This window comes from Harpia harpyja, chromosome Z (assembly GCF_026419915.1).
Source record: "Harpia harpyja isolate bHarHar1 chromosome Z, bHarHar1 primary haplotype, whole genome shotgun sequence".
NCBI classification, from domain to species: Eukaryota; Metazoa; Chordata; class Aves; order Accipitriformes; family Accipitridae; genus Harpia; species Harpia harpyja.
Window position 1 is genome coordinate 81,118,528 of NC_068969.1, and position 22,672 is coordinate 81,141,199.

Sequence of the window (22,672 nt, forward strand, 5' to 3'; positions counted from 1 at the left end):
TGCTAAACTAGTAATCTGAGTATACCAGTGCTTCAGCAGTTTCCAAGGATTGCAAGTAATAATGAAAAAACAGCCCTTCATTTTTTTTTTGTTTTATTGGAAAGCCAAGACATTTCATATATTATTAAGTATTAAAATAATTTCAGAAAATTTTAGCATACAGAATGTTTTTCTCACAAGTAGATCATTAGTTTATGATGTATTTTCAACAAGCATGAAGGGATTCACTCTGTGGTTTAACTTTGCAACTCCCATGCAAACTAAATGGAGGAATGAATCATGCTAACAATGACCTCTAAATACACATGTCTACACTTTGTTGCTAGAGAACATTGGCAAGATACCTTCCAAATAGATGACACAAAACTGCAGGAGAAAAATTTTGTTCTCAGAAAGCAGGTACAACACAAGTAACACCACCACCCCAAATCCCTGAAAAGCTGGTATGTACATGAAAAGAGCTCTAGAGACCTCACAGTCAATCTTAATAACCATACTAAACTAAAAAGCAAGAAACAATAAGACACAACCCCCCCAAACACTGCTAATAATGTTCACTCCCTTCCATTCCCTTTCCTCCTCTGCTTCAAAAGGAAAATAGAAAGGAACGTCCAATCTGCATAATCCAGATTTTATGCTATCCCTCTTTAGTAATTTCCATTGACTGCTGGGGTATTTACTAAACGATGGGCTGAGACAAAACGATTGACTGTAACCAGTCCTGTCCCTTACTTGGGCCAGAAGAGTGGTCACAATTCCAGCAGATGACAAACATCCAAAAGAGCTTTTCCCTTCCTGTGCCTCAAGAACAATGTGTCAGGGCAGCCAAGATCTGGAGTTGCTGTACTAGATTGTAGGACTGGCCTGATCAATGGAGCCAGAACATGAACTGAAATCCTAAAGAGTGGCATATGTCAGTCTGTGGAACCAGTTTAAGTTATTTAAAAAGAGGTCTTTTCATTCCTAAAAACACCGGGATTTCTGGGGAGAAAGGCCACATAAGCTTATTCACATTAAAATAATTCAGAAAAGTACAGCTTCTCCCTTAAACAAATACTGACATGTTTTATAAAAACAAGTATTTTCTGTTGTATTTCTGAATACAAATTTCATAATCCAAAAGTTACAATTAAACAAAAACGCACACTGGCATTTTTCAGATAGTACCTCTGAATCATAAACATATAATTTAAAGATGATGTTCCTGGAGTAAGTGCATTGCATTCCTGTTTTATGCTAAAATAAAGACTTGCTTTATTAGTGTAAATGACTAAGTTCTTTGAATTGCTTCATCACTAAGATTAATTTATTTTCTTTTAATTAGGTCCCTGTGGCTAATATTGGCTAGTACTATTAGCATGTCCTGCACAGGAAGTGGAGCTTAGAGACTTCATACAGACTTCAGTCACATTTACATGCCCACAGCAATGGCATCAAACTGAGTTGTAGACAAGCCATAATTAATGGTATTGAATTATTAACGTCCAAATTCTTTTTGAAATAAGATGAATGTCAGTCCTTTTTAATGATACTGTGATGTGGACAAATGTCACTGAATTTAATAGAGGTAGCTGGTGCCTAAGGACACTTACCTTCTCATTAGCCCTGCTGAGGTCTAAGATCAGGGTATCAACATTCTCCTGCAAGACTGCACAAAGCTCAGACCAAGAGAATCTATCCAGGATGCCTTCTGGTTGTTTTATAAGCACACAGCCTGCTACCAAATGCTGGTATAAGCTATGGAGGAAGGTTAGCTTGTCCTGAGACAGAACAAAAAATAAACTGTTGTATCTGAACAGTGTTAGAATCCGAAGAGATGCATCATATGTATAATAAAGTGAGCTGCACACAGCTGAGAAAAAACCACAAAGCTCATTCTCAAACCTTTTCAAAATTCCTTAGTTCCTTGTTAATATTTGCAGTCATACATATTAAAGCCAGAGGAAGAAAACATTTTTTACAAAATTTGTCTAATTAGGCATAGTATATAAATAAAGAAAACCCAATCCTGCAGGAGTCACAACCATGACCTGATACAGATAAAAACTTCTGTGCTACCAGTAGATGCAATTTAACCATTCATGTTAATACTTTCACATACATTCATATTGTACCCACCTCCAATATCTGCATAGCATGCAGAAAATTGTCTAATTGGCTTAGCAGCACAACACACTGTTTATACAACTATCACTCTAAAGTCTTTTAAAAATTCTTTTTACATGGATTATGTATGACTAAATAGCTAGACAAAATAGGCTTATAGCTTCATGAGTTAAATTCCACAAGCCACGCCTCATTCATTTACACTGATTTTAGTCAGTAGTACAATAAATTGATGCCAGTTTTAAATAAACTTTGGCAACAATAGCATGCAACAGAAATTCCAGCCTTCATCCTTTCAGTATATATATGCAACATAGCAACTTTGATTAAGACAACAATAGAAAGCTGCACCTCAAAAGCCACAAGAAACAGAGCCTTTATTCAAAGTCAGTAAACCACTGTAAAGGCTCCCATCGTTTTCCGGGGACCTTAGATGAGGCTTTACATTAAGAAATTGTGAATGACCAACATGGGGAACTATGCTTTTTCTGAGCCCTTTCCATTATACTTAGGTGCATTTTCTCACATTATTTCTTGGTGGTTTAGGCAATAAAAAAATTGTATTTTAGTTTAGTTTGTTTCTAGCAGATCTCTTAATTCCCCAAGGAAAATCCAGTGTGCCACCATCAGTACATTTTTACTTGAGCTATGATAAACCAAGGATGATAATTATCCATTTGGTGTGAAAAAAGGGATCCCAAGACTCAAAATCAATTCACACATGTTGAATGCAACCACAGTGTTGTAGACATGCTGACTTTACAATATAGCCAGGCTTCTAGTTTCCTTCACTTTAATCATTATCGGATGTGTGTAACAATTCCAGCTGCTTCATGTGGACACTATTTAAATACCAGACTGTAAAAGAGGTGGAAAGAATGTTTCCTTTTTATTCAGTTGGCATCCATGTCCAAATTTGTGGAAGTAATGAGCTCAATATGCACGACAACTATGATAAAGAATATCATTGCTAGTACAGAACTGCTTTCTTGGGGGGAAAAAGCAACAAAATTAACATCTGTAAACAAATGTAAGAAGAGAGATAATAGTTCTGAAATAAGACTTTGTGAAGCAATTCCCACACATAGCACACCACAATGAGCTAACAGGTCACAAATAAGAACTTCTAGGTTTTGTGGCATGCAGGCAAAACTACCTCAATTCCACATTTGCTATTTGCTATCTATCAACTGCCATGGGAATCAGTAATTAACAACACATGATGATGATACTATTGTATGTTCCAATTGTAAAACATTTTTGTTAACATTCAATTTGAAAGAAGGAAGTAATTATTCACCAGGTATAGCTCTTTAAATAAACTCAGTTGTTCAAAAATTCAAAATACTGGAAGGGATAAGCTATTAGTTCTGATATAGAAGGAAGGAGAACCAATATGTCCTGAGATCTTGTAGATACTAAATACATATTTCAAAATACATATCTTAAAATCATATTTGGGGGTAAATCTGTAAAGACTAAGAGTAACCATCTGATGTATGTAAATGTATAAAGCTGAGATTAAATAAAGACTCTTTTTGACAGTCATCTTGTCTCTGGTAATACCTCCATATCCTTCTGGTAAGCCCTGGTAAGCTTCTGGATTTCATTTTCAGATTCTGTGGCATGTACTTTCTCCTTCTCCCAGCATTGCCGTACATTCTGTAGTTCCATTTTTAAAGCTCCCATTAAAGTCTCTCTGTAAGCACACTCAGTGTGCAAATGATTTAACTCTTTATTGGCATCAGCCAGGTTATCCTGAGCTTCCTGTAGAACAGAGGCATGGAACAGAAAAGCTGGTAAGAATTTTACTCTATAAAATGTTACCTTAGTCCAGTGCTCAGCATCTGAGGAAGTGAACGGTCATTTAGCCAGAGACATGTTTTCAGAAGACTCCAGGCTAAGCTGACTGTATCTTGTCAACAACAGAATTTCAAAATTGACAATAGTCCTTCTCCACAGCTTGTAAGTAGACAGCATCAGAAATCCATCTCTGAGTTAAAAGCTCCATGATGCAGTGACCTTCAGAATCCCCTCTACCCCCAAAACTGAGATGCAGAATGCATGAACCCAAGTTATCCTCTACAGAGTGAGAAGCTCTCAGAGCTAGTGAAATGATACATTATTTGCATAAGTAAATCTCTGATCCACTACAGCAGAGTCAGTAGGCAACACAGACAGCTGTTGTTACCCACTGTATTCTTTAATAAAGATGAAAAAATTTGGTAAAAATGCATGATAAAAAGATGTGAGAACTCTCTTTGGAGGTTTGACCATGGGAAGAAACTAATAATCAGAAATGGTCATAAATACAATCATTATGTTACCAGTACCAAATCTCACACGGTAAACAAAGAATTTAATACACTACCCCTTTTCAGCCAAAAGATTGCTCAGATGGAGTGGACAGGTACACATGCTTTCCTCTCCTACAAGCACTGGACTTCCAGCACTGCTGAAGTTTGCTAAAGGTCAAACTGAAAGCATTGTTTGTTTTTCATAAAATCATAGCTGCTTATGTAAGAAACAGAATAGGAAAGATACTCCCAAATTTATCAGACAATGTCAATTTTTATTCTTCTTAATGAAAATATTAAAAGATTAAAGCAATGTTAAATTTCTAACAGAAACATTTTCAGACTGGATCTAGTTTTCACTCATGTATACAATTTTATTACCAAAAATTTAAAGAGATCAGAAACTGGTGTACTGCATAAAAACCAGCACCCTCTGTGTGTAGCAAATTTGGTTTTTGCATGAAGAATACAAGTATCTGTTGCAAGGGGTTGCAAAATTTTTAGGTGCCTTACAAATGTGCTGCAACAGAAGCAGAAGTTTTAAGTCATTTGAATATAAATTAGTAAATAAAGTTCAGATGAGATGACAGGAGATCATGTGCAAATATCAATTAATATGAAGATTCAATGAGTGTTGCAGAAGGATCTGTGACTAAACTGAAGTGACAAAGCAGCATATCCCCAGCAAAAAAATCTGAGAAACGCTGGGAGTAGAGACATTGTATTTTGGCAGTAATATAATACACTGCCAGTTGGGAGATTAAGTATAACCATGACCTCAGGACTTCCTCACTCCCTTGGCCACTGATGTAACCAGACAGGACATTACAAAAGTGGCGTGTCAGCCAAAAACAGAGACAAAAAAAATTTCTTGTTCAGAAACTAAAGAAAAAGAGTTCTCAAGTGTTTTTATCAGCTCTGAGGTAGATTTTGCTCTAAGAAATTTTGGGCTGCATGCACATTGTCCAACTGTCAAGGATGACCTGACGCTTCATACATGCATTAACTTGTCTGATAAATAAACAAAAAAATTAACAAAGGAAAGGACATCTTTAATAAAATGTGCTTACAGATGAACAGAGGTAATTAAATTATCTTCTCCTTTTCTTGAGAAAAGAGTTAAGAGAAAAAATTGCTGATGCTGATTTCAATATAAAACAATACTTTGCAAATTGGTAAAACTATTTCAAATTATTTCAGAAGTGCAATCATTGAAATGATCAGTTATGTAGTCTAAGGTGGTAACTAGAATAAAGCGGCATGGCTTCACACAACCTTGCAACATAACTAGTCTGCTCAACAGAACACAATGATACAGAGACTTATTCTGATAAGAAAAAAGATACCTTAAATCCAGAAAGACACTTTTTGCAGAACTTTCAAATTTTATGTTAAGTTCATGAAACCATACCTTAAGGTCTTGACTTAAAGCAAACATTTTCTCTTTGGATATCTCAAGTTCTTTTGTCATCTTTTCACACAAAGGCCTCATTTTCCCAAGCTGTGAAAAATACAGAGGTGAAACAGGCTTTAACAGAAAGGCTACATAATCACTTCAATATAAAGGAAGAATTTTGTATATAAATGCAAAAAAAAAATAGTTTTCAATTCCTCTGACAATATTTATACTCCATACAATCTAAATAATGTACCATTACAAAAGCACTAAATAACTCTTTTATAATCATTTAAGATAACTAGCAGTGGCAGAATCCCAAACTGAGTCCACTATTAACTTTTCCATTAATTCCCAAAATATCTGACAAAAACACAGACTTTGAAATGCATGTAAAAATGTAATAAATTCAGATTATGATCTGGGGAGTGGTTTGAGAAAAGAAGTTTTCAAAGTCAGTGGCCATTTGCAGAAATTGTCCAGCTACGAGCATGGTCTCTACTTTTTACTGAGCACTGAATAGTACTCACATACCCATAAAAAGCAGTAATGTTCCTGGGAGGCATGGTGACTACTGAACTGCTTGTGGTGTTACAAGCAACCACCTCAGAGGTAGCTCATGGCCATAATGTGTATTAGCTTCACTTTGCACTTTCAGAAAAGATAACAACACATCATTATAATCTGTATCTTTCATTACCTGATGATGAGATTAGCAATATAAATGTCTGAAAGAAAGCATCGAATAGAAATGTATTATAGTGCAGGTTACTGCCAGCACTTGAGCATTAAGGAGCAACTCAGAACTAAAATATCCCATTTACAAAATTTACAAATTATTTTGCAAATCATATTTTTGTTTGATCTCAAATCAGGAGACCTGGCAGAACCCTTAGAAATAATTACAGTAAATTACAAAATGCTACTGGAATATTTCCAATCCTTTTGTTGGTTTACTAGCCTTCTCTCTCTCCCCAAACATATTCTAGCCTCTGTACTATACAAAAAGTCAAAAGCTTGTTGTCTGTCAAAACCAAAACACTTATACACCTTTCAGTTACATACATGAACAAGATTGTTTAATCTAATGTTTAACACAGTAGGTTAAAGGTGACACATGACAAGTTTACCAGCATATTTCACGTATACATACAGGTGTACGCATATATTAATATCTCCATCAATATGCAGGGTCTTGTTGAAAATCTCTCTATAAAAAGAACCACTACATAATTACTCAAAACTAAACCCTTACTGCTGTGTATTAAAACATCCTGGTTTTATTGCACAGTGCCCTTCATAGTCCCTTTGTGCATTATTGTATTATTAAAAAGTTTTATTACTAAACGTATCTAATATATAAAAAGCCAAAAGCAGCATTATCTATGGGGGTGGGGGTAATCAAGAAGGACAGAGCACTGCCCTTTCTGTGCACCATGAAGGTGCTCGGTGATCTCTGGCTCCATATGACAACTTCAGGGTCAGTCACACGCAGTCCTACTGGGAAGTCTTGTGGCAGGTCATCTGTTGGTCCTGCTCTGCTTGCGATTTATTTTCCTTGACAGTTCATTCTTCTTTCTGTCAGAATACTCTCTTTGCTTTCTTAGCAGTCACCCCCTTGGTCTCCCCACTGCTGTCTCTGGCACAGTTTCACAACAAAGCACATCACTAAGCCAAAGCCTGCTGAGTCGACTTTTCAACTGTGCTGCCTATCACGTGACACTCCTCCTCCCAAATAACAATTCGCTGTGGGTAATATGTTCCTAGTTACTCTGCAGCTTCCAGACTTGGGTCTCAGAAGAGTTTCATAATGACTATACACATTGGTTCTCTTATCTCACTGGGAGAGACCTAACAGTGCTTGCTGTTTACAAAAGTATAATTGTTTCCATGGTCACTTATTTTTGCACCCGTTGAACAAACTCAAAGGTCTTGTGGGAGACCATTCTTTCCCCAATAAAAGGGGAAAAGCTGATATACTTTTCCTCTGTATTTTTTTTCTTTTTTTTTTGAAACGTTGTGAGTGACTAGCTAGACCATGCATTTGTCAAAACAAAAGACAAAACCTAGAAATGAAAAAACAGTACTGGCATTTTTACAATCTTATCACACCTTGCCTTTCTGCATTTGCCAATTTTATCCAAAGTTAAGCTAATTACAAGTTTGTACAGAAAACTTTAACAGTGCAGCTAACTTCTCTCTACAACCTTTAAAGCCACAAATTCATAAAACATTTACACCCAAGAGGATTAATTTAATCGCATTAGCAATACAAATGAGAAAATAAATGCAAGATTGTGACTTTTCAGTCAGTGGAATAAAAGGCCAGTAGGACTGCATGGAAAACATTTGATTTTTCTCAAGGATAAGACTTCCAAAATTAAATATTTCCATTATTGTCTTAGATAACTTAAAGAAAGTATTTTCACGGTCCTATTTTACTTGAAAAGACCTCGAAATATCACCAGAAGAGTGAACACACTCATGTCAGAAAATTATGCCACTTTTAAAATGTGCAAGGGCATGCACATTTACATAACTGATACCAACGACTGTTCAGGCTCAAGTGTTGCATATTTAGGAATATTGTGATATACACTGCCCAACTCTGAAATCATCGCCTTTTAACTGAAATCCTAGATAGGAATGGCTCATTTTCCTGAATGTTTATTGAAAATAATAACCCCAACAGGTTTAATAAGAAAACAAAACCAAATTAAACTAAAAAGAAAAAAAGAAAAAACCTCTTCTCCCTGTGCCCCCAAATGTAAGTGAAACTTCACTGTAGGGCAAGCTTAGAGAAATAGTAGTGACAGAGATTATTTCTTTGGGTATACGTGAAGCTGTCAACTCAACATTCCCACTCTTCTGACCTTTTTTACAAGCAAAGCGTATGTACTGCTGCAGGCCGAAGGCGATACGTATAAAGCCAAACAGTGCAAGTGTTACCTCATTAGACATATCTTCCAGCTTGTTCTGGTAAGCTGTCAAGGTACACCTCAAAGTCTCAAGGACAGAGAGGCTTGGAGGTTTATCTTTGTCCTCACAAGCACCTGAAGAAAAATACAGAATGAAAATTAAGCCTTAAAGCCACAGAGAGAAAACTACTCACTCTGGATGAGAGGTATTAAAATTAGTTAGGGCTTCAGTGACAATACAAAACACTGAATAGCAGCCTTGTTTGCCACAAGAGATGCAGCTGAATAGGCATACTTTCACAGCAAATGCAGCTGAAAGACATTTGTATAAAAGCTTTAATACAAGATACAGAACTGTAAATTCTGGATTACATTTCTACCTAATGTATTTGGTATGCAGTCTCACATATAATTTCTACTGTGGTCAGACCAGCCAACTTTAAAACCACACAATAACACACTTCGAAAAACATGTTGCCTGAAAGTTAAGTATGTTACACTTTTCCTGACATTATTTTGCTGTTGTGACTAAGCATGCATATTATAATGCAGTACTTCATTTACTCAAAGCTTGACCAAGCCAAAGATCACATGACTATGTTATGCTTGGAGAGATCTTAAAAACCTTTTAAATGATCTTTAATTTCATTCCAAAGGAAATAATAAAAAAAATTTATTATCTGTCTGCAGACTTCTACATAATGTTTCAATTATAAATCTTAAAGCTGATATATCCATTATGTACACACTACACTTATTTATTAAACCTTTAGACTGAGACTTCTGATCTGGTTGCCTTAATTAGGGACACATGAACAAGCTTGAGCATTCCAAAGCCCATAGTACAATGTGCTAAGAAGGCAAAACACCACTGTATTGATCAAGAGGTCACAAGATGTCAGCTGATATTAAATTTCCAAGAACAAACTATTAATTTTTTTCTGGCCTTACAGCAAAATACCAGTTTATTGACAGATTCTTCTGCTCAGTATTATTTATATTAGTATGCAGCATTTATAAACTTGTTTTGTAACAAATTATACTTCATCATTTTCATGAGTCTTAATACGTTCTATAAGCAAAACTAACTTTACCAACGCTAATAGCATCCTTATTTTGCAAAAGAAGTGAAAAAATCAGTGGCATTTGAACTCCAGAGGCCAAACAATCAGAACTCCCAGCAGAACTAAATGATGATACAGGTGTTTATCACCTCTGAAAGATGAGTGTCACTAAGCAATTTACCTAGGGTGGCTCATAAAGTCAAGTCAGATACTAAACTCTAAGCCTTTTCTTTGGCTCTCCATAAAACTTAGTCAGCTAGAGGAGGTGCACTAACAGACTTGCAGGTTGGTTTTTTTTAAGAATCGTATGGTTAGCACTGTAAGCATGATATTCTACTCAAAGCATTATACAAAAATGATAGATTTGTCCTGTAGGCTATACATAATGCACCAATGGTAGTCAGTGGAAAACTTACTCATATGCACAAGTCAGAAAGCTGTTCAGCATTTTTTTTCAATCAGCCTCTTCTCTCCCAACCCTTTGATAATACCAGAAAGCATAGAGTACTATTCAGATTGGACACTAACTTTTCACTTTGACTTGCCAGCCAACTGTTACTGCCAAAGTCACACCTAGTCAAACCAATGCAGGTTTGCAAGATCGCTTTCAGTAACAGGAGCGAGATCTGCTCTACAGCACGCAAGTAAATTTAAGAAGAATGCACGTCCCAGTGACAGACTTCTGGTCTGTCCTATCAGCCACTCCAGTGGACACCTATTTACCACAGTTTCTAAAGGTCTACAGAATCAGGGAAAAGCAAAATCTTAATGAGACTCCAGTGCCCTTAACCAAACCTCCGAGTCCTAGAGATGTCCCAAATAGCAAGGTGACACTTAGAATCAACCTAAGAAGAATTCATAAAATCTGACCTTTTGTGAGAAGTTTATATTTCACATTTAAGAAAGAGAATAGTAACACCTTACTAGCATTTCTATCACTTAACCACAGCTATAGGTAAGGATGCACAGGGCTCCAGTCCTGTCTTCTCAATTACAAGAGTGACTTCTCACTACTACTCATTGTAGGAACATTTTGCAGTGATTTTGTTGCACAGAAAAAAGAAAGTACTATTCTTCCATACTTCCAGCTCTAGAGAAGTTGTAACTCACAATTCTCAGTTTAAAATAATACCTATTCAGTCAGTCTAGGGGTTGTCTTCCATCCCACAGTTTTCAACAAGCTGTCTAAATAATGTATCTTAATTTTTAAAGTCCCAAACTCAGTCCCAATGTTGTCACTGAAACATGCCTCTGAACTATCTTAATTTACATCAAGTTTGCCAAAACCAGACTTTTGCCAGTAAACTTCCCACACTGGCTTTCCTTGCCTTTGCTGCAACCCTATTTTCTAGGCAGCGCAGTCTGCCAACAGAAATACCAGATTCTACCTTCCTGCACTAGCTGAAAACAAGCCTATGGCTTTAATACTGGCAAAATGTTGTCTGTCTTCAAACAACTATGCAGGAGACATGCAACCTAATGCAAACGGCACTTTCTTGCTGGAGAGGCCCTACTTCAGCAATGAGGAAAAAAAACCCCAGTACTTGACGCATTTGCCCAGTATCACCTAAGAGTTTGAGGGAAGATTTTTGGGAAAATGCCAGGCTCAATAGGAGTCTGACAGGAGGTATACAAGTGAGTAAACTCTTAAATCTGCTGCTTCAGACTTTCTACTAACGGTACTGGGCTTGGCTAGGATAGAGTTAATTTTCTTCATAGCAGCTCATATGGTGCTGTGTTTTAGATTTTTGAACAAAACAGTACTGGTGGCCTGCATTAAACAGTAACACTAACTCAAAGCAGCTAACACTCTTAGCACTTCATACGCAGTTCACTTTTTTTTCAGATTGCTAGAACCACAATTTTTTTTTTCCTGAAATGAAGACAAACTTCCCTGAGTTTGCTGAATAACTGTAAAATATGATAAACTGAACAGGACAAACTGAAATCATGCAAAATGCCCAATAAGAATAACAATGCTGTGGAAATTTATAAAGGTCACTTAAAAAGGAGAAGACGTGGATTTATGCTTGTTAATTCGGAATGTATAAAGAAAAAAATAACTTTTTATAATACTTCAGGTTTTTAATCTTTAAAAATATAAAGTGTTCTTTTTCTTGTATAGCCCAATAATCACAGCCCAATCAGCACTTAAATGAAGGGGCTGGACCTTTAATATTGACAGATTTTTAAGTAGATCTCTCAACCACTTGCGTTGAAAGTTAAAAACACAAACAAGAAAGACTGCCCAGCCAGCTGTGGCTCATGTAGTCCCTCACCTGCTAATTAGACTACAAAGATTTATTTAAGATTTTTACTTTTATTGGCACCTAGGCATTTGAATTTCAAATATGACTACATAAGAAATTATTTTAAAAATTGAAAGAAATACTGTTACGTAATAAATTCCTAAGTACAACAGTAAGGCAATAGCATTAAAAATTTAAGTTTCACACTTAGAAGTGTAGTAAATACGTAGAACAAATGTCTTAGTCAATGTCCATTTTAATATTAGCCATAAAGACTCAATCCATAGCAGAGCTAATTTCACTTTCTGCCTCAACTGAGCCTCTACAGAGATGCTGAAGCTTAAAAAAAAGATCTCTTTAAATAAGATCTTTCAAAGTTTACCTTTAACAAAGCAAATTAATACTGAAGTTACTTTTACTGAATCCCTGATATTATAGAAACAGGTCAAAGCTGTTCTCTGCAAGGTTTACCACTAGGGAGAACAGAAAGCCTACCCAAAAGACAATTACTGCTTTGGAAAGTATACTTTGGCAGCAGCATCCAGCTCCCCCTAGAATTCCTGAAGCCCCTCTGGGCATGTGGAACTTTGCAAGATCGGGGAAAACATACAGTTTTGAAGAGCTTTTCAGTCTGACATATCTACAGTAATCATACAGGTATTACCCACAGGAATTACATTTATAATTACAGAATAAAACTGATACCGGTTCCCAAATAAAAAAATCATACAGCCCATGCGAGGCAATCAATGCATCACAGGTTCAAGGCTAGGCTTTTAAGGACAACAGAAATCTCAAGAAGGTCCTTTATTCAATTTTAACAGTACCAGGCCTTAAAAAAAATCTTTTTGTGAAGATACAAAAAAAATGCATCTTCATTTAAAGGTGTTATACGACCCATTAATGTCTAGCATTGTTAAAAAGTGCAGAAATGTATCATCACAATTTATATAAAATAAACCCATTTGCTCTTTCAGCAACATTTCACCTGTTTTCTTCCAGTTTACTTGTACTGTAAGTTGGAAGCATTTTGTTTCTAGTCTGTGATTTTCTAACAGGAACCACACAGAGAAAACTTTTATAGATAGTTTTAATTGAAGATTTTTAAAAGTGTACTATTTTCACCTTTAAAAAAATTACCAGCTTTGATGTTAAAGTTCAGCTTGTCTACGTTAGCCACTATTTCAAATGTTTAAGCAGGCAGCATTTTGTTGAGTTCGATACAATAATTATACATAAAAACCAGGTAGCAGAGTGACATCCACTGACTTATAATTAATTTTAATGAAAACAAAGAAATATTTATTCTGTACTAGATCAAATGAATAGAGCAATATAGTACTAGTACACAATCAACAGTAAAAAGTACTGTGTTATATCATGTGTCCTACACAACCTTTTTGCATATATGACCTTTAAGTTGCTGAAGGTTGCCTCAGAATTTGGCTCAGTTCAGGCAAAACATCTGTTCCCTTTGCAGGTATACTGTAAGGACTTTTTTCTCAGTTGGATTTAGAGCACAGCAAGTGAGCCCTTTTCTGACCGATCATATACACCCCAGCATTTGTAAATCAAGCTCTGGGCTGACAACAGCAGGTCCACATTCCGTCACCCTTTCTCAGCTAGCAAGGCCATTTGACTGCTGTGAGAACTGCTCTTATCATGTCATCAAATCAAAGCATGTTGAGAAGAGGGAACGCAAGAGGCATCTGCAGAATTCCCACAATGTAGTGACTTTGGAACATTGACAGATGCATCTGTCATTTTATACCTTCAACTAACCTGCTGTCCGCTGGCCTGACATAGCAAAGCTGTCCAAGAGTAACTCCAGCTCTCTCATGTTGTTTTCATACGTCTCTGTTAGAAAGACCTGGTGTTTCTTGGCCTTTATTTGACAGGAGATACAGACAAGACAAGAAAGGAAAAAAAGAAACCCATTAAAATAGTAAACAAAAGAAATACAGATGACAATGGTATTTTTGTTCCTCCTTAAATTTAAAATTCCTGCTGTATTTCTTATTACTCCTTTTCTTGAGCCAAATGACCTAGCAAGACATTGCAAATAAGTAACACAGAACCCTGAAACACACTTAAAATAGAACTAAAGGCTTCAGGTAGTCAAAAGAAAAAGAAAAAATGTTTGCACTAAAACCTAGTCTTGATCTTCTTCTGCTTCAAAAATATCTTAATGAACATTAATTAACTGCTGCCCATCTATGCAAGCAATGAAATCTATTGTTATACCCTGCAAGGGCATCCAGAAAGACACCAAACTACTGGCAGACAGGCTAGAAATTCATGATTTGGCATTCAGTCAAATCCCACACCTATTCTCATTGCAAACCTGCCTACTTTAATTGTTAGTATCTTCCATGCTTGATAGTGATTTCTTCAACATCAAAAACTCCTCCTTATGCATGGAATATAAAGCAGCAGAGTCCTTCAGCTCCTATAACTGACTTCTCTTAAAGAAAGCTGTTCACTAAGTGCAGCCTGTTGTTCAAATCAAGACAGTGGCTTTATTCTGAGGGCAGAAAGCTATTTACCACAGATTTTTTAATCACCACAATAGAAAGAATATATCAAATCATTCCTTCAATTTATATCTGATATTAAAACCTGCAGTTTTCAAAGATATGCATCTGTAATTCCAGACAAGACCAAGGTCCTCTTGGACATATACAGTTGTGACTTCTCAAAGAAATGTACGATTTTAGCAGCTCACTGACAAAAAGTAATACATCTCAGCATTTTAGAAAACAAACAGAAAAAACCACCCACTCAAACAACCCCTCCCCCCCCAAATCAAGAGGAAACTAGATTTAAAGGACTTCAGGATTTTCTTATGACAAATATTATGCTCAAAGATGTCTCAATACCTTTAATTACTCAATTTATTTTTCTTCTAAATTCTAACACCTATTTGAGTAATTTCCCTTTCTACTTGGTGATGGAAGGTTACCCTTTTTGTATTGAGAAAAATCCTACTGTTTTCTATCATATCTATAAACTATTGCTTTAGTTATGCTTCATTGCATGTGTAAGGATCCAGTCAATTTCTCAAGTGTGGGAAACTTCCTCCCAAGGAACACTGCTACTACTGGTAGCATATAACTGTCAGGCTAAAAAACCAAGAAATGCATTTAATTCTCTGCAGTGTTCTTCATTATTCAGTTTAAATATTTTATAAATTTGCTTTACTCTTTCAATTTTAATTATATGTACTGTATATCAATGAATATATTATTCATATGTGTATTTCAGTGTTAGGTCCCCTGTAGCATTTACACAACTTTCCTTCTGTGAGAGTTTGTACTACACTTCATAAAGAATTTCCAAACCTCTTCTATATATTCAACAGTAACTAAGTTTTAATTCTTACTCCATAAAATTATATAAATAGAACTTGTAATTGCTGAGCTCCAGTAAAAATATTTTATGGGATGCAAACACATTAAAATAATTTACTCTCATGTACTGATACCATCTCAAAGACCTCACGTGTTAGAAATAAGAAAATATAACAATATGATCAGCACAACAATAAAATAAATACTCTTTTTACATAAACCACTCCAGCACAGAGAAGGTCAGACTAAATCTTCCCAGAAAAATCTTTTACCATGGAAAAGTCAAATGTGAGAATTTTTTTCAGTCTCCTCATCCAATTTTTTCATTTGGTTTAGTTAATTTACCACAATTTAGTCAGTATATTCCAGTCTATTCAGCCTTTACCACTTCTCTGTGCTTTATTTGCTAACTGCATCTACACTCCCTAAGCCAATTTCAGTCTCCTTTTCAACAGCAATAAAGATCAAAAGGGAATTCCTTAGACTAGCTCGTTTCTCTACACTTCAGCTGCAAAGTATTTAGTATCTTTCCTTTCTAATTCCCATTTTCAGTGACTGTCCCCATTATCAGAAATTGAAGAAAGATACTGTAAACTGAAGTGCTGGAAATCCAGGCACAGGTTAAAAGTCCAAACATAAAGATCTAATTTCTTGTCTCACTGACAGTTATCTAGTAAGAATGTGTCGAGTCATAAAATCATGGAATAATTTAACCTGGAGGTCATCAGGTCCCACTCCCCATTCAAAGCAGAGCCACGCTAGAAGTCAGGTTAGGTTGCCCAGAGCCTTGTCCAGTCAAGTTTTGAGTATCCCTAAGGATGGGGTTTCAACAACCCCTTCAGGCAACCTGCTCCAAGTCTCACAATCCTCACTGTGAAGGGTTTTTTTGCCCTTACAGGTAATTATAATTTCCCCTTCTCAAACTTCTGTTTTCTCTCATATTTTCACTGCACAGTTCTAAGAGTGTAGCTCTGTCTTCTCCATAAGCACCCATTTGACAGTTGATGACAGTAGCGGTAACTCCCTTAGTTTTCTTTTCTTCAGTCTGAACAAACACAGCAAGTATACATAACTCTTTACTTTGAAAGGAAAATGGAGTCCAGAAGTGTAGAAGTCAAACACAATCAATTGCAGCTGCTGAAAGGTATCTTCTGCCAGATCCAACTATTCCAGGAGATGAGATTACTTTCCTCTTAGCAACTCCATTCATCATCATATTTGTGTTAGGGGATGCCATTCCTGTAGAACTACTGGAAAGGTACTGGTGTGAGTGTTCCCTAGATTACTTCAAAGGGGAAATCAGATGACAAAGTGCTAAAGCCTTTACTTAAAGAAAGCTTGCTTCCCAGATCACATTACTAGAAACAGGTGAAAGACTCGTAAGGTAAGCCTTCTGCTGACTTTGCCTGACTTCCTGCACATCAGGATGGACCATTCTTGACCTTGGAGGTGATATTTGAAAATGACCTTGAAAATCAAAGGCAGCAGGAGGCCTGTATGGGTGCACAAGGAGCTCCTGACTAAATTCATATATTAATAGGAAGCATAAAGGAGGTGGAAGCAGGCATAGGTGACCTGGAATAAACATAGAGAAGCTATCCAAGCATGGAAGGATATGCTTAGGAAAGCCAAAATCCACCTGAAGTTGAATCTGGCAAGGGACATGAAGGGCAACAGGAAAGGCTTCCTAAAGTATATCACCAGCAAAAGGAAGACTAGGCAAAACGTGGGCTTGCTGCTGAATGGGGCAGGGGATCTGGTGACTAGAACACAGAAAAGGCCTTTTCAATGCCTTTTTCACCTCAGCCTTTACCAGTAGAACCTGCCTTCAGGAATCCCAGGTCCCTGAGATGAGTGGTAAAGACTCCTTGTGAAGTTTGCACGACCACATGAGAATTTAAAATTCTTGAAATATATTAGAAGCATTTCCTATACTCCCCAAACACAATTCCCTCCCTCACAAAATATTCAGAATAGGAGGCTAGAAACCAAACAATATTGGAGACAAGTCATACTTTATGAACTCAGAATGTATGCTGAATTGTAGCATATACAATGCTTCCCCATGTCAAGCTTCATATCCTTAAGAAGGCTCCGATTATCACAAAACATCCCTTAAGGACAAAAGAATTTTTGGTAGAAAAATGTGTTTGGCAACATATTTAGTTAACCATCAATTTTAAAACACAACCACCCTTTTAAGGAAATTAAATAGAAGCCAATTATTTTTCGTTACAAGTACTGTAGGCTCCAACCAGGAGAAAATCTTTTTTCCAAATGTGTATCCTTATCTGTAAAGATAACCAGAATTATTAAGAAAACACATTACTAATAAAAGTTATTCCACCCACTGTCAGAATTATGCTAATCTTCCAGAAGCAGGGTATTTGCATTTATCTAGGCAATTCTCTACTACGTTGGTTGCAAGATATTTTCCTTAACCACCAGTATTCAATTTTGGTATCATTCCATCACCTGTTCCAGGACAGAAATGAAGTCCCATTGATTTTTCAGCATTTTCCAAAAGCCACTGTTGAATAAAATAAATGCAAACTCTAAGCACTCTTCCAGAATAGCCCACATGACCTGATGCTGCAAATGTGCATGTGTATCTCAAGTTCAATAACGTTTAAAAAATAAACATGTAGGCAGGAGTTTGAGGCTTTTTCAAACTTAACTTATCAAAACCCCAGTAGTATCATGCAGGGAACAGAGGTCCAGTCCTGCAACGAAGTGCCATTATTCCAAGAGGAATTTTCTCTACTTTGTTTGCATTACAGGGATGTTCCTGTGTGGCTCTCTTGCACATGGACTACTTCACCCAGTCGGTCTGTAGTACAAATCCTATCTGGTGATGGCAGAGCAAGTGCCAAAGCCAGAACTATCCACACAGCCACAAAAAAGCAGCATGTTCAGACACTCCTTGAAAACCATTTGGGTAAATTGTTTGTAAAAGCATTAGAATGTTTACAGGTATGACCTTGGGGAAACCAAATCAAAGCATTTATAGAAATAGGCTCCAAATGACTGCTCCACAGTTAACAAAAAATGGGTTTTACTTGAGTGATGTTCTGTATAGCAGAATAGAGGCACAAATTTTAAGCAACCAAGCATAAATTGCAGTATAAAAAACAAAACAAAACCCTCACTGACAGGATCCCTCCTTAGGCTACTATTTATTTTTGCTCATGTTATCTAACTATTGAATACTGAACAGAGTTTCTTTATTTTCTTATATTAGCTAGATTTTTCCAAAGTCTGTAGAGAGTTCTTTAAAAAGTGTCTAGCCGTGTGTAAATCAAATACAATTTCTCAAGAAATTTAGAGTCTCAGTTTTAATCACCTGAAATAAAATTGATCAAAAATGCTCAAGTTTTATATGGAACTATTCTAGTCTCCTAAAGAGAGATTTGTAATAACCTTTTGGTGGATAGAATGTTACAAAGTATCTCTTTGGGTTTTGGGTTGTTTTTTTTTTAGTCAGAGAAAATTTTTTGAGAACTGGCAACTTTAAAAGCATTTTTTAGATGCCTGTCTTCAAACACTGGGATATCACAGCTTGAGTGACCTCTCCAATTCCAGAATAAATTACAAAATTGGTTTCTCTGTAGAAGATCATTTAAGCATATGCTTTAGACTGACTGGTCGTCTTAAATTAGGACTATAACAGAAGTAGCATCTGGGTAGAAACACTCCACCCCTGAGTTAAGGGAAGCAAAACAAGAATCAAGGTAATGCAACATTTAAAAACCATTAGCACAAAATTAATGAAGACTGCATCTCAGTTTTTTTAAACTGAAAGAAAAAGCTCCTTTCACGATAAATCATCTAGATGAGATTTACATCTTTGCTATTAAATACCAGATTCTGCTCCATAGAATTTGCAGAACAGAATCACAATCTTCAGGGTGTTTCATTGTCTGTTCAGTCAATACTTATGACACTTACATTAACAAACAATGGTTAATGCCTGTTTCCAGGAACTAGATTCTCAAACACTTCCGTTCTGACTTTCAGCTTACGAAAACCTACAAGGCCATTACAGACAGCCGAGATTATACAGCACATGACTGCATGCATGGCTGTAAGAAAAAGATTTATATGCCACACAGAAAAAGACAGGCTCTGGGTGTAATCTGTTACACTACTTATACTCTAATTATGCTACTCCTGATAGTATCTATACAAAAGGGAGGAAATGAATACACAGTTCTTCCAAATTAAAGGAATTTATACTAAAATAAAATATTTTTAATGACTTCAATTTCTAAATATGCATTCTGGTGAACTGGCAAGTTCCCCAAATTTCAATAGGCATTTCTCATAAAATAAAGGTTCAACGTCTCCCGCTTGTCTGGTACTAAGAATTAAAGATCATCCACTACTAGGTGCCAGAAATGTAAATATCCGGAGTAACTTTTAAAACTACTAAAGACACCTCTTATTCTTTCCATGGGGCAGGAATACAGCTGGGGCTGTTTCAATTTAAAACAAGTTGTGAATCACAATGGCCATTCTTCCAAATTCCTATTCTTCAAGCTAAAAATTTCTAAAAACCCTAGCTGGAAATAATGACAAGCTTGAGACCAATTTCCTCAGAAAAACATAATGGAAATCTTGGGACCCTGCTCATGCTGAACATTCATAAGCAGTTTTGTTTGATACCAACAGATCCTATCACATTTGATCCATGCAAATTTCTGGCAAACTTCTGCCACATGCTGATATTTAAAATTAAAAGCAGCATAACTACTTTACTATACATTCAACTGAGCCATTAAAAAAAAAAAAAAAAGTTCTTTTTCATATAAAGTTCCCAAAGAATGTATTTCATTCCTGCATAAGTCTGCTTCTCTAAAAACAAAGAGCCTTCACTGATTTGGTTGTATTTCCCAAGTATTTTACAAACAAAAACATTAACTCCTATTATCGCAGTACAGTGAGAAACCAATATAAGATTATCAGACTGGAGTGAAAAGGACATATTCAGGATGCCTAACAATAATATAAAATACAAGAAAGTAATGAATAGATCAAGAAAGCAGGAGGGAGAAATGAAAGGAAGAGAACACACTGACATTTTCACACAATTTTAGTATGGGTATAGGGAAGCCTAGCAACAGTACATGAACTGTACTTAGTTTCTGCTAGAGTCTTCTGCTTTTTCATTTTAGGCAGAAAAATAACAAAAGGCTGTCCAGACTGAGTAAACAAGACCACACACAGGCACTCCTGCTTCCCAAACAAATACAAAAGTCTTCAGAAAAAAACCAAAGCCATCCAAGGTGATAAAAATGTAATCCCATAGGGGACCACTAGTACAACTCCTCAGAAAATGAGTATTTTTATTACCTGTTCAAGACAGTCTTGTGGTTTGAAATCATTCCAGTAAAACAATTAAAACAACCAGCTCGATGAATAAGACAGTTCTTTTAACTGAGACAGTCTATCTGCTTTTTACCTTTCAGTAATGTAATGTTCTGAGTACACCCTTTAATACTGTTGCCATTACCAGAAACCTTGATCATGAACAGAATTTTGTCCTGAATTCTTGTCAGGTATAACATACGTTTTACTAAGGAACACAAAACAAAAAGGAAAATTCATATCACCATGACAGTTAGCAAGCGCTCAAGGTTCCTCGTAGAAATTTTTCAGCTTGGAATTGTATTTTATATTAATAAATAGCAATCATTACTGACTGTAGTCAGGTGAGACAGTTGCTTTTGTCTCTTTGTATTCCTTTTGTGCCTGATAAGATGACTATTTCAGGTTAATAAGGCCAGCAAATGCTTTTTAATACATTAATGCTTGCAAGGAAGAAGCTGTGATTCTCCCAGAAGGAAGAGGGGGTTTGATTTTGTTTTCTTCAATTTATCAATTACCAATGTGTCTGGGAAGTGGCTAACACTAAGACAACATACGGAGTAACTCCAACAACTGAACAGAAGACACCAACAAGTCTGAAGGTCCTCCGATGCAGGTCTCTGCTCCTGCTCACTGATTAGTGCAATACCTGTGAGCAGCAGGGAACAGACTGCATTTACCTTCCATACTCACAGCTCCAAGGGAGAGAAAGACATTTGCAAGCCAGTATCAAAAAAAGTTTACATCAGCTAAATATAAAAATACTGCAAATGCTACTACACAATGGAAGGAGAGAAGGTTTTCTAGATATCTGAAGAACTTTGCTTTGTACCTGCTGCCATGTAACAGGATGGCAAAATTGTTATTCAAAGTTGAGGTGGGTAGATACAGTGGAAAGGCTTCAACGGGTCATATCAAAGGAGAAAGGTTTCAGGAAATAATCCAGTAAAATACATCCAACATGCCAAATCCACACCAAAACAGAAAAAAAAAAATTCCCTCTGCTTTGTCACCTTCAAACAAGCAATTTTCAAGCAATTTTTACAGTCAAATGCTTGCACTAAAACCAAAATGTTATGTGAAATAGAAATAAACAAGCCTACAATGGTAGCTAACAAAGCTTGGAGAAGAAAAAAGCTTGGGTAGAAAGACAGAACATTCTCCACAAGGAATCATAATCTGTATCTACAAATTGCCTTCTTTGCTAGGAATGCAAACACAAGTTACTCTTTAGTCATAGCCACACTTACAAAACAATTTTTTTCTGCAAATAACTCTTCAGTTAAATATATGGTGTATAACTTAAAATACATTTTCAAATTAGCTTCTCCAGGGTATTAGCTATATTTACTCATGTTTTACAAAAAAGCTATATTTACTCATGTTTTACAAAAAGAAATACTTAATATAAGTAAAATCAGAGTAACACAATGGCAGAGTTCTTCCACAGCTCAGCAAATGCAGATTATGTTCACAGTACATTTCAAAAACCCTAAAAAAACAGTGCCACAGGCCTTTTGTCTTACCTTTGCAAGTTCCTCCTGTAATTCTCTGCAGGTTTTTTCATTATTCCCTAGTCTCTCAGAGAGGTCTTTAATTACCTTCTTCTTTTCTTCAATCTTCTCATTCATTTGCTTGTTTGTGGAGAAACACTCTCTTTCTAATCTGGAAAGTTTCAGCATTAGAACATTTTTATCAAAAATAGTTCTGTCCAGTATATTATATACTTTTAGAGATAATCAATGGATATAGCACATATCATGTTAGCACATCATATGGCTTCTAAAGTTTTGTGGGTTTTTTTTTTTTTTACTGAAGAAAGTTATATATTCCTTTTAAGAAAGGCTTTTCAAGAAGTGGTTATGTTCTTTTCAGTTACCAACGCTTGTGTTAGGCTTCCAGTCATACATTCATTTGGTCATTTG

At 36.1% G+C, this 22,672-nt stretch overlaps 1 protein-coding gene across 6 annotated transcripts in view; it reads right to left on the reverse strand.

Moving 5' to 3' along the window:
• CCDC171 (coiled-coil domain containing 171) overlaps nt 1–22,672 on the reverse strand; it is a 155,406-nt gene that overhangs the window by 92,564 nt on the left and 40,170 nt on the right. For all 6 annotated transcript variants that reach the window (XM_052776450.1, XM_052776451.1, XM_052776448.1 and 3 more), the window contains exons 9-14: nt 22,274–22,412; nt 13,813–13,915; nt 8,749–8,852; nt 5,815–5,904; nt 3,673–3,873; nt 1,593–1,760 (exon numbers count right to left, since the gene is read on the reverse strand). In XM_052776450.1, the coding sequence (XP_052632410.1) occupies nt 1,593–1,760; nt 3,673–3,873; nt 5,815–5,904; nt 8,749–8,852; nt 13,813–13,915; nt 22,274–22,412 (805 nt within the window). The remainder of the gene's footprint in view (nt 1–1,592; nt 1,761–3,672; nt 3,874–5,814; nt 5,905–8,748; nt 8,853–13,812; nt 13,916–22,273; nt 22,413–22,672) is intronic.